The 12,226-nt window shown below is 44.8% G+C and overlaps 1 protein-coding gene across 3 annotated transcripts in view; it reads right to left on the bottom strand.

The window, feature by feature from the left end:
• The window catches only part of LOC124777201 (ATP-dependent DNA helicase PIF1-like), a 111,100-nt gene that overhangs the window by 45,436 nt on the left and 53,438 nt on the right, over positions 1-12,226 (bottom strand). For all 3 annotated transcript variants that reach the window (XR_007015693.1, XM_047252516.1, XM_047252517.1), the window contains exon 6: positions 11,691-11,824. Coding sequence is in view for 2 of the 3 variants with exons in the window: in XM_047252516.1 (XP_047108472.1) it covers positions 11,691-11,824 (134 nt within the window). In the remaining variant the exon portion in view is untranslated. The remainder of the gene's footprint in view (positions 1-11,690; positions 11,825-12,226) is intronic.

Here is a 12,226-nt window from a genome sequence, read left to right as displayed (position 1 = left end):
TCCAAAGATAGTAGGATGTGTTTTAACTGAAATTTCCAGCTACATAATTCAAAGTAGCTGGTTTTGGAAGAAACAATCCACAAAGAATGAGTTATGGAGCAACTCCTGATAAAATGACTGTTTTTATAGGTGGCCCTACCACTAGCAATACAGGATGTATCCACATTGGGACTCTAATAGCATGTGCTCGGTACATGCATACGGCATCTCTCACACCTTTGGCAAGGGAGTTGGAAGGTGGCATGGCATGAGGATGGATCATGATGTTTCATAGGTAGCCTGTGTGGCACAGTTACATATTTGAAGAGGTGGGCACGCTACTGAAATGATGTTCCTTATTTCAGTGCATGGTGTCCCACTACTTTGGGCAAGGATAAGTATAAGGCCTCTGCAAATGAAGAGGTACATTCTAAACAATGGTTCCCCGATTGAGCAACAAGCTGCGCTCACATATCGATGTACAGTATTTAACAAAAGGCAGTTGTTAACAGCCTGCTGCCACAGTGACTAACAGGGACAGATCCCCAGGGATGGAATGTGTTTTCTGAAAACGCCTATACAGTGGTGCAGATTAGGATTCCAGGTATCACAGTTTGCAGCCATTCACTGTAATGGATCCTCATTCGTGAATAATCAACAAAAAAGATTTTCAGAATTTCTTGCGATCCAAAAGTGCCTTGATAATAGCACTCATTTCAACATGGTGCCACAGTCTAGCAGTTAATTTAGTTGGCTGAAGTGTTAAAGGTCTTTTGGTTCAAATCTCACTGACTGCTATCCAACTCTTTTTTTAAATCTTTATTGAAACAACTGCAATCATTATTTTTATTCAAATAATTGGTTTAAAAACATATTTTTCTCATTTCTAATCCTTTGTTGTGTCATGTTCATTGTCATATTAATTCCAAATGAAAGAAGGATAAATAAGATCACATGGGTTGTAAAACAATTAGTAGCTTTGTCCCATCCAAAATATCTGGGAGTCACTTTGGATTATACTCTGACATACAAACAGCATTGTGAGAATGAAGATGGAAGACTGAAATAGTTTCCTTCACAAGATCACTGGTAGCACGTCGGATCCTCAAGCACAAACCTTGAGAGCTATGGAAGTAGTAACGAGTTACACTGCTCCAGAGTAAGTGTGGCAGTCTGTTACAAATCCATCCACGCAAACAAAGTTAACAAGGTGCTAAGTGAGATGTGTATGCTTATTACAGGTTGTTGCAACTTACACCACTTGTAAAGAATTTACCAACTTGCAGGCATAGCGCGACAAGTATTTGCCAACGCATAGAGAAATCTGGTTCTTAAGGAAAACTATCCATTAAATTTACACTTTCCAGCATTCCTATGGTTTAGTTCCAGATGGATTTTCCTCGAGACCATTTCAGTCTTGCAAACAGCAGCAGTTACAGCAAGAAAACAACTGTGATTTCTCAACTTCATAATAACTCTACATGGTCTCTCCCTTCAGAAACCCACCCACCTGGGTATTAACTGAACTGGATCATGCAAGGTCACTCAGCAATTTTCATTCTGGAGTTGGAAGATCCAGGCATAATCTCCAGAAATTGCAATTCCCTGTGGATACAACCTACTGTGACTGGAGAAATACAGACCATGAAGTACCTACTGTATTGTCAATTTGCATCTTGCACAGATCTTCTGCTTGCAATTCTGGGAGCATATGAAGTCGCAAGACTTTTGTCAAAAGTGAAGCAGCATGATAATTCTTTGTTTCACTTGTTTTTAATGTTAGTTACCATGTTTGTATTTTGTTTCTCACTGAATAAAAAAATACTGTCGTTATTCCATCTTGGACTTTTCACTGTTTGAAAACAATTTCATCACATATGTTAACAACAAGTAGATTTTTCCCTTGAAATGTCATATTTAAGTTATTTAGAAGTTTCAAATAGGATCATCTGGCAAGTAGCAGTTGACCAGTGGCTGAGCTGTGGCTGCTTGTGCCCTATGCTTTATTGCATGTCTTCTTGGAAACAATGGATTCTATGACATTTTGAGAAAGAGTACTTTTGTTTTAAAAGATAATAGCATATTATGTGGTTAGCAGCTCAGGCATGAACTTCCATAGATTTTTGATGTAAAAATAATTTCAGTAAAGTTTTCCAAAACACAAAGGTTGATCCAAAGAGCACAATGCATGGTCATAGAGTAGTCACAGGAGACTGGTCGTCAGATTGTGACAATGTACTTCCCTCCTTTGTACATCCGTAAACTGAAGAGTAGTAGGCAATTTCCTACTATCTACCCCACTATGCCACAAAAAACCACAAACGGGTATTTAATAAAGCTGAATTGACCCTTACGCAGTTTGCCTTACAAATCACTGACAATGCAGTGTACAGTCACTCTCGGTAGGCGTTTATTTTCCACAAGCATTTTACCAGTACATTATATACATACATGAAATGGTAAGTGGAATGACAATATTAATGCAAGGAGAAATTGACTGAGAAAAGCTTAATCCTATAAGTGTCATGTTGTTAGGAACCTATACAGTGTTGAGGAAGGGATTGAATTGGTTAATGTGGCATCTTACTGCTGTCTGTCACTGAAAGTATTTTTGAATCCAAGTAGTCATTTTGTAGCCACTTGGTGATGAATTAATGAGTGACCAGAAAGTTACTGCACTTCTCTCACCATGAGTTTTATAATTTTTTCTTCTTTTTTTTGTGGTTTTAGGGTGCACAACTTCAATGGTCATTAGCGCCCAGACTAAACTTCAATGGTCATTAGCGCCCAGACTACGTTAGGAATGCACCACGAGACACAAGTTTAAAACAGCAACTAAAAGGGAAAATACGATAAAAGACGATTGACAGGCATAGGATTAAAAAAACCAGCATAATCAAATGTCCTTAGACAGGTTTGTCAAGTTGATAAAACGAAGAACGCGAACAGCTGCTCCTGGGTAATCCACTAAAATGGCATCTAGAGTACATGGCAGGCCAAGATCAAGACGCAGTGTATTAAAATCCGGACAGGACGTTAAAATTTGGCGGACCGTCAGCAATTGCCCACATGGGTAGAACGGCGCCGGCGCAGCCGTCAGCAGATGGCAATGGCTAAACTGGCAGTGTCCAATTTGTAACCGGGCCAAAATGACTTCCTCCCGCCGAGAAGGGCGTGAGGAGGACGTCCAAGCTGCGGGAAGAGATTTCAAGGCCCGAAGCTTGTTGTCCGTAAGTGCAGCCCAGTCGGCATGCCACAGCGATAAATGCTCCGACAAATGACCCTGCTACAATCTGATGAAGGGACACAACAAGAAGCTGTCCGAGGCTGGAGGACCGCAGCCTTGGCCGCGGCATCTGCAGCTTCGTTACCAGGGATACCGACATGGCCAGGAACCCACGTAAAGCTAACCGGAGAACCCTCGTCCACCAGCTGCTGAAGAGAGCGTTGGATCCGGTGCACGAAAGGGTGAACCGGATACGGATCACTGAGGCTCTCGATGGCGCTCAGGGAATCGGAGCAGATGACATAAGCAGAATGTCTGTGGCGGCAGATGTAAAGAACAGCCTGGTAGAAGCCAAAGAGCTCAGCTGTGAAGACCGAACAATGGCCATGGAGCCAGTATTTGAAACTTTGTGCCATGACAATAAAAGAACACCCAACCCCGTCATTGGTCTTAGAGCCATCTGTATAAATGAAGGTCATATTAATGAACTTCGAACGAAGTTCGACAAAACGGGAGTGGTATACCGAACCGGGGGTAACCCCTTTTGGGAGCGAGCTGAGGTCAAGGTGAACGCGAACCTGAGCCTGGAGCCAAGGTGGCGTGTGGCTCTCGCCCACTCTAAAGGTTGCAGGGAGTGAAATATCAAGGTGTTGAAGGAGGCGACGAAAGCGAACTCCAGGGGGCAGCAGGGCAGAGACATACAACCCGTATTGACGGTCGAGAGAGTCGTCAAAAAAGGAACGATAAGACGGGTGGTCGGGCATTGACAGTAGCCGACAGGCATACCGACAAAGCAGTATATAGTGCCGGTAGGTGAGTGGCAATTCGGCAGCGTCAGCATGAAGACTCTCGACGGGATTAGTATAAAACGCTCCGATCGCAAGACGTAAACCCCGATGTTGTATGGAGTTGAGGCGGCGTAAGATGGACGGCCGCGCAGAGGAGTATACGAAGCTCCCATAATCCAGCTTGGAGCGGATGATCAACCGATATAGGCGAAGTAGGACGGTTCGATCCGCTCCCCACGACATACCACTGAGAACACGGAGGACATTTAGAGAACGGGTACAACGGGCAGCCAAATGTGACATGTGGAGACCAGCTAAGTTTCCTGTCAAATGTAAGACCTAAAAATTTTGTTGTCTCCACAATTGGGAGAGCAACGGGACCGAGTCGTAAGGACGGTGGGAGAAACACTTTGTGGCGCCAGAAGTTAATACAGACCGTCTTCTCGGCAGAAAAACGGAAGCCCTTGACGACACTCCAGGAGTAAAGACGGTCAAGAGAACACTGAAGACAGCGCTCCAGGAAACATGTATGCTGCGCGCTGCAATAGATGGTAAAATTGTCCACGAAAAGGGAGCCTGATACATCAGGCAATCCATTATTGGATTGATCGCTATGGCGAAGAGAGCGACGCTCAAAACTGAGCCCTGTGGCACCCCATTCTCCTGGCGAAAGGTGTCTGACAGGACAGAACCCACACGTACCCTGAACTGGCGATCCATTAAAAAGGAACGAATAAAAAAAGGGAGGCGACTGCGAAGGCCCCATGAATGCATGGTGCGGAGAATGCCCGCCCTCCAACAGGTGTCGTAAGCCATCTCTCCAAATCAAAGAACACAGTCGCGGTTGGGCGCTTCCGCAAGAAGTTATTCATAATGAAGGTCGACAAGGTAACCAGATGGTCAACAGCAGAGCGGCGCCTACGAAATCCACATTGTACATTGGTAGGTAGGCGTCGAGATTCGAGAAGCCAAACAAAACGAGAGTTAACCATTCGCTCCATCACATTACAGACACAGCTGGTAAGCGAGATGGGTTGATAACTGGAAGGCAAGTGCTTGTCCTTCCCCGGCTTAGGAATCGGTACAACAATAGACTCGTGCCAGCATGCGGGAACATGTCCCTCAATCCAGATGCGATTATAAGTACGAAGAAGGAAACCTTTAGCCGCAGGAGAAAGGTTCTTCAGCATCTGAATATGAATAGAATCAGGCCCTGGAGCGGAGGACCGTGACCGGGCAAATGCATTTTCGAGTTCCCGCATGGTGAATGGGGCATTGTAACTTCCACGATTCGAGGAGCGGAAGTTAGGTGGCCTAGCCTCCTCTGCCTGTTTTCGGGGGTGGAAGCCAGGGTGGTAATGTGCGGAGATCAAAACCTCGGCGAAAAAGCGGCCGAAGGCATTGGATACATCCTCAGGGGCCACAAGGACGTCATTCGCGACCGTCAAGCCAGAAACTGGTGAGTGGACCTTAGTGCCAGATAGCCGGCGCAGGCTACCCCAGACAACAGAAGGAGTAAAACTGTTGAAGGTGCTTGTGAAAGCAGCCCAGCTGGCTTTCTTTAATAATACGACAACACTGCGCACGTAATCGTTTATAATTGATACAATTCGCCACTGAAGGGTGGCGTTTAAAGGTGCGTAAAGCACATTGACGAGGACGTAAAGCGTCTCTACATGCTGCGGTCCACCAGGGGACCTGTACGTGACGTGGAGAAGAAGTAGTGTGAGGGATGGAATATTCAGCAGCAGTGAGAATGACTTCCGTGAGGTGTGCCACCAGACTATCGCAGCTTGTGAAGGTTTGATCCTGAAAGGTCGCCCTGGAAGAGAAGAGCCCCCAGTCTGATTTGGAGATGTTCCAACTAGTTGAGCACAGAGAGGGGGTATGATGCAGGAGATGGATAACACACGGGAAGTGGTCGCTCGAATATGTATCAGAAAGTGCATACCACTCAAACCGGCGTGCAAGTTGGGTAGTACATATAGAGAGGTCTAAATGGGAATAGGTGTGAGATGTGTCCGAAAGAAAAGTAGGGGCGCCAGTATTGAGGCAGACAAGATTGAGCTGGTTGAAAAGGTCTGCTAACAGGGAGCCCCTCGGGCAGGATGCTGGAGAGCCCCAAAGGGGATGGTGGGCATTGAAGTCGCCAGTTAACAAAAATGGTGCAGGTAGCTGAGCAATACGTTGCATCATGTCTGCCCTAGTAACGGCAGATGACAATGGAGTGTAAACGGTACAAATGGAAAATGTAAAAGTGGGGAGAGTAATGCGGATGGCAGCTGCCTGCAGGCCGGTGTGCAACGTGATGGGATCGTAGTAAATATCATCCCGGACCAGCAACATAACCCCTCCATGAGCCGGGATACCTACCACAGGGGGTAGGTCAAAACGCACAGAGGTGTAGTGTGCCACGGCAATTTGATCGCATGGGCGTAGCTTCGTTTCCTGGAGGGCTACGACGAGCGGACGGTGCAAGCGGAGCAGCAACTTCAAGTCCTCTCGGTTGGAGCGAATGCTGCGAATATTCCAGTGAATAAGTGCCATCTTGAGAAGAAAAGGAAGATGAAAGAAGGGGTCACCTCGAAGGCCGCTGAGGGCCTGGCTTCGAGCGAGCACTGCCGCCGCTATCAGTAGGCGGACAGTCATCGTCCATTGGTTCTATAGGTTCATCGGCCATCTTGTTAAGATGGCCGGGAGGGGGAGCTTCCTCTGGAGGTGAACGGCCAGATGTTCGGCTACCGGCGGTGCGACCAGGCGAAACGGATGATGGCCTGGGGCGGCAACCGCAGGGTGGCGCAGGAGAAGAAATGCGTCGTGGCGGAGAAGGAGAACTGTGCTTCCTATGAGCCTTCTTGGAAGGTCGTTTAGCGGAAGTACTGGCCGATGGCTGGGAGTTCGAGGTACAGTTCCTTCTTGAAGGCCCGTGCATCCGACTTCTGGGTCTTCGTCTTGGCAGAAGCTGATGAAGGTGCTTGTGTCTGAGGGGTGACGGGAGGAAGAGGAGACGTCGACCGTGCGATCTTAGCACTGGCCGAACGGACGACATGGTGCTGAAGGTCAGATCACATGTCTGCGTCGCCACCTCCCTGGTAGTCCGAGGAGAGGCTAGGACAGTACTGTATTTCCCCGCTGGGAGCAGCGTGGGCTTCCTACTAGCGAATAGCTTGCGAGCAGCCGAGGTGGACACTTTCTCTTTGACCCGAATTTCTTGGATACAGCATTCTTCCTTGTAGATGGGACAGTCGCGGGAGGATGCGGCATGGTCACCCTGACAGTTCACACAACGAGGAGACGGAGGTGGACAGTCACCCTCATGGACATCCCTGCCACAAGTGACACATTTAGCCGCATTGGAACCAGACTGGCGAGTGTGATTAAAACGCTGACACTGGTAGCAGCGCGTAGGTGTCGGGACATAGGGGTGAACAGAAATAACCTCATAGCCCGCTTTGATGTGCGACGGCAGCTGAACACTATCAAAGGTCAAGAAAAGTGTCCGGGTCAGTACAAGGTCATTGTTGACCTTTTTCATGACCCTATGGACAGCCATCACGCCCTGCTCAGCGAGGAAAGACTGAATCTCCTCGTCAGTCAATCCGTCGAGTGATCTAGTATATACCACACCACGAGACGAATTCAAAGTGCGGTGAGCCTCCACCCGGACAGGGAACGTGTACAGGAGTGTGGCCAGGAAGCAGTTTTTGTGCCTGAAAAGCGCTCTCAGTTTCCAGTAACAATGTACCATTACGCAACCTGGCACAAGACTTGACAGATCCGGCTATGGCATCTACGCCCTTCTGAATAACGAAAGGGTTGACAGAGGAAAAATCCTTTCCGTCCTCAGATCGAGAAACTACGAGGAACTGTGGGGCAGGTGGTAGTACTTTTGTCACTGGTGGCTGGTCAAGTTTCCGATTGTGGGCAGAAGTCGAGAGAGAAGAAGAGAAATCCATTGCGGAGGAATCCCCCATGATTGCCAGCGTCTCCGATGGCGCGGTCCTTCCTTGTGGGGACCCTCTCAGAGGGCACTCCCGCCTTAGGTGAATGTTTACAGCTCAGGTCACACCTCCCGAGAAACAGACGGAGGGACCAATCGGCACTGTCAGAAGGTATCAGCTCAGGCAGTCACCCCTCCCTGGACCTGGCCTTTACCAGGGGGTACGTGCGTGCCTTACTTGTCTACCCAGGGTGGGGAATTACATGTTACCCCGTCACCGACTACACGTGCGAACGCGTGGGTCAGCCTTCAGGCGCCCACAGGGAGGAAGGAAGAAGAGGAAAAAGAAGAGAGAGGGAGAGAGAGGACAGACTGTCTCAAACGCCGAGGCGGAGACCAGAGAAGGCAAGGCGAAGAAGGCAAGGCGAAGAAGGCAAGGCGAAGAAGGCAAGGCGAAGAAGGCAAGGCGAAGAAGGCAAGGCGAAGAAGGCAAGGCGAAGAAGGCAAGGCGAAGAAGGCAAGGCGAAGAAGGCAAGGCGAAGAAGGCAAGGCGAAGAAGGCAAGGCGAAGAAGGCAAGGCGAAGAAGGCAAGGCGAAGAAGGCAAGGCGAAGAAGGCAAGGCGAAGAAGGCAAGGAGAAGAAGGCAAGGAGAAGAAGGCAAGGAGAAGAAGGCAAGGAGAAGAAGGCAAGGAGAAGAAGGCAAGGAGAAGAAGGCAAGGAGAAGAAGGCAAGGAGAAGAAGGCAAGGAGAAGAAGGCAAGGAGAAGAAGGCAAGGAGAAGAAGGCAAGGGAAGGAGTAAGTAAGACAGTGAGATGGAGAAGAACAAAGAAAGGAACCAACCAAAGGAAGGAAGAAACGAGAAGAAGTGAAAAACCAAAATGACCGCAAATATAGGTCTTGGAACCGTCCGTCTCCGGACGCAGGCGCTAACTACCCCCCTTGAGGGGGAGGGACTCCTTTTAGTCGCCTCTTACGATAGGCAGGAATACCTCGGGCCTATTCTAACCCCCGGACCCGCAGGGGGGATGAGTTTTATTATTGGTGGATTGTATAAATTTTTTTCATTCAGTAATTGCTGGCACTTTCTAAGTGGTCTGCACTGGATGGAGCCAAAACCACGCCTCCAGTGTCTTGCAAGGTGGGTGTCAATCTGTCTGATGGAACAGGACTGATCATGTTCAAAACTAGAACAGTAATCTGCTGCAGTGCATTACTTATGTTGAAATAGCCTAAGTTCCCTAACACCTATGTGACCTACTTCTGTTACAGGGAGAGCCAATTTAAGCCTCTGGGCCTTTACAGATATAGTGTGAGCTGAGACTGGTAATGTATTTAATACATCTCATGCTACAAAAGGTATTCCAGCCATTGATAGTGGAGACAATGATATTAACATTGTCAAATACATTTTGACACCATGTTACACTTGGCACAAGCTCTTCAGTGTAGTTAATAGCTGTGGACTTTTTGTTACACACTTAACAACTGCAAATACATTTGCACTCAGTAAATTGAAAATAGCTCCTCTATATAAACACAAGCTCAGTGAAGTTATTTTATCTGCTCACATGAGAGAACGGAACAGGAAACATTGGGTTGGTATAGTCAGACTGTAAAGTGAAAAGTTAGCAGCACTCACCATGGAGGGTAGTTGCCTTTCCTGGAAGAACACTACAGTGATAGTGAAGGATGACTAAGAATCAGTTTCCCTTCTAGCAGTATAGAACAGTGTGTAGAGATTTACTTAGATTCTGTTCATGTGTGTTTTCTTGCATTAGTATTATTAATAACTCCACACTGTCTTCTAAGTAGTGTTAAAATACTTTGTGGAAAATGAACAGCTTTGGGAATGTCTGCACACAATATCATCAGTGATTCATAAGGTGAGCTGTGAAAGGGTTGGTGTTACTTTATGAAACATCCTGTAGTTGCTTTTTGTTATGTAGTGGGGTAGAGAGATCGGATACTTGCCTCCTTGCTTTTCAGTTAGAAGATCTGTGATGGAGGAAGTGCATGAGCATAATCCAGTGACCTACTCCCTTACTAGAGATGTCCTGCACTTCGAAGTGGTGTATGCATTTAATATTTGATCTTAATCTACTTCATTTAACAAAAAGAAATCAATCTTATATGATTAAAACACTATTTTTAATAACCAGCAATTTTTCATCCCCTGCAATACAACAGGAACTAATATTTATTCCAAGAGAATTGATGAATAGCATCTTTTTGTAGGTAATGTAACAGAATTTACTTTTATACTTTGAAATATTTTTGCTGCAAGCTGTGGTTTTTGAGACAATCAAGAAAAACAAAGTAATTTTAAGCAGTCTCCCCCCCCCCCCCCCCCCCCCCACACACACACACACACACACACAAACACGCCCAAGTCTGGATTTTTTGAATGAAGTGCATTTCACTCATCCCACTGCATCACACAAAAATTTATGACTACACAAATTTTTTCGACTACTTTGCCTTTGTTGACTGGAAAATACTGTTTATGTATGAATTACACATACTGATCTGCGTAACTTAGCTTTGACACTGTGATGAAGCAAGCTGTGATATTTTTACTTCCCCTCTTGTTTTGCCGTCTGCCTATTTAAATTCGTTTTTCGTTCTGACTAATTACTATTAACATATGTGAGATTAATCTGCATTTTCATAAAAGAGGAAGATTGGCCCTCAGTTTTAAAGAATTTAACACAGATCTAATTTTGTGCTTAGTTTTATGTATGAAATTGATTTTCTACTTTATTTTGACTATTACTAGTTAGTATCTTTTGTTATAGGGTGAAATCAGTAATTGTTTTGTAACTTAAATTCTATTGCTGACGTGTAAACAAATATAAATTCTGTACTAATTACAAACATTTGGAAGACAAAATACTAGTAATCTTAAAGTATCTATTTGGCTCTATTCGAAAATATGTTAGCAAAGCCAGCCCTTAGTTAATTACAAAGGAATTAACAGTTTTGTCAAAAGTATTGTTTATGTAACTATATATGTTAATTTCATGATTTAAACAAATAATTTGGCTTAACTCTTGTAGTAGAAGAAACTGTTAAAAAGATACAATTTTTTGATGTATTCAGTTAATTTAATGAGTTAAATTTCTGTATATTTAACTTCGAACAATGTGTAGTTTTGGCCCTTATTATTGTGAGGATATATAAGGGCCTGATTTTTGGTCACAGCCAAGTTTCAGACGTGAAATCTGTGTAGGTTAGAACAACAACAATGCTTCCACTTAACAGTGGAATAAGTGTTAAACAATCACGCCGTGTGTAAAAACAATGACAGTGTCTGCTCCATACATACCTTTCTATGCTTCAAGAACTGTGAACTTTGTGGTTAGGTTTTTACTGCTCGTAGATGTTCAATAGTAAACTATTGCAGCAGTATGTGGATGTTTGCCTGCAACCTATTAATGAGGCTTATTGAAAGTTAAACAATAGTGCACTGGCCAAATAACTGAATTACTGGAGGGGTTGTGAAAAGTGAAAGTAAAAGACTGTAAAATGCAAATGTGCATCAGTCGGCTACATCATTTAAAGTAGTCCGTGTTTGACTTCCACACCCCATTTTTCATCCAGTATAGCAACGCAGTATTTCAACAACGAGGACAACATACTTCAACAACGAGGACAACAAACAAAGAAATTAAAGTATGCAAACTGCTACAACTTCCATACCTAACTGCAAATTCCAAGAATTCTGATAGTTTAAAAATGTATTCCTTTTTTGCAGTACCTCAAAAAATTCTCCTTCAACCATAGAAATTTCATCTATTATTAGATGACGACATTTTCTCCACATCTGCTGAACCTGTGGGCGAGTCGCCAATTCAATACAGCGTTCTTTGGAAGCCTGACCACTTCCTATTCCTTAAATAAAAAAGAAAAAAAGAAAACGTTAGTCTGCTGCACTATCTCAATGTGTAATTCTTTAATAAGCAGCAATTGTTCAATTATTAAACAAATACCAAATTATTATTAATGGTAAAACTTACATAATAGAGAACTAATTTATTATGGAGACGTGCAGCAACACAGGTTAGACTGTGGTAGTGACATTACTAACAGACAAATTTGGAAACATCTGCCATAGCTGTCAATTTTTTTGAATCACAACTGAGCAACAACAGAAAAAAAATGTACTTGTCAAATGAAACAAGCATTAGTTAAGCCAACAGCGGAACTACTGCTAGCATTGATGCCTAAGTAAAAACGGAAGAAAATTAGACTAACAGAAAAGTTATTAGGACAGAAACGGAGACAAAGTGTCTC

Source organism: Schistocerca piceifrons, chromosome 2 (genome assembly GCF_021461385.2).
Source record: "Schistocerca piceifrons isolate TAMUIC-IGC-003096 chromosome 2, iqSchPice1.1, whole genome shotgun sequence".
Lineage (NCBI taxonomy): Eukaryota > Metazoa > Arthropoda > Insecta > Orthoptera > Acrididae > Schistocerca > Schistocerca piceifrons.
The sequence above is the reverse complement of the archived record's forward strand: the minus strand, read 5'-3'. Positions and strand labels throughout refer to the sequence as shown.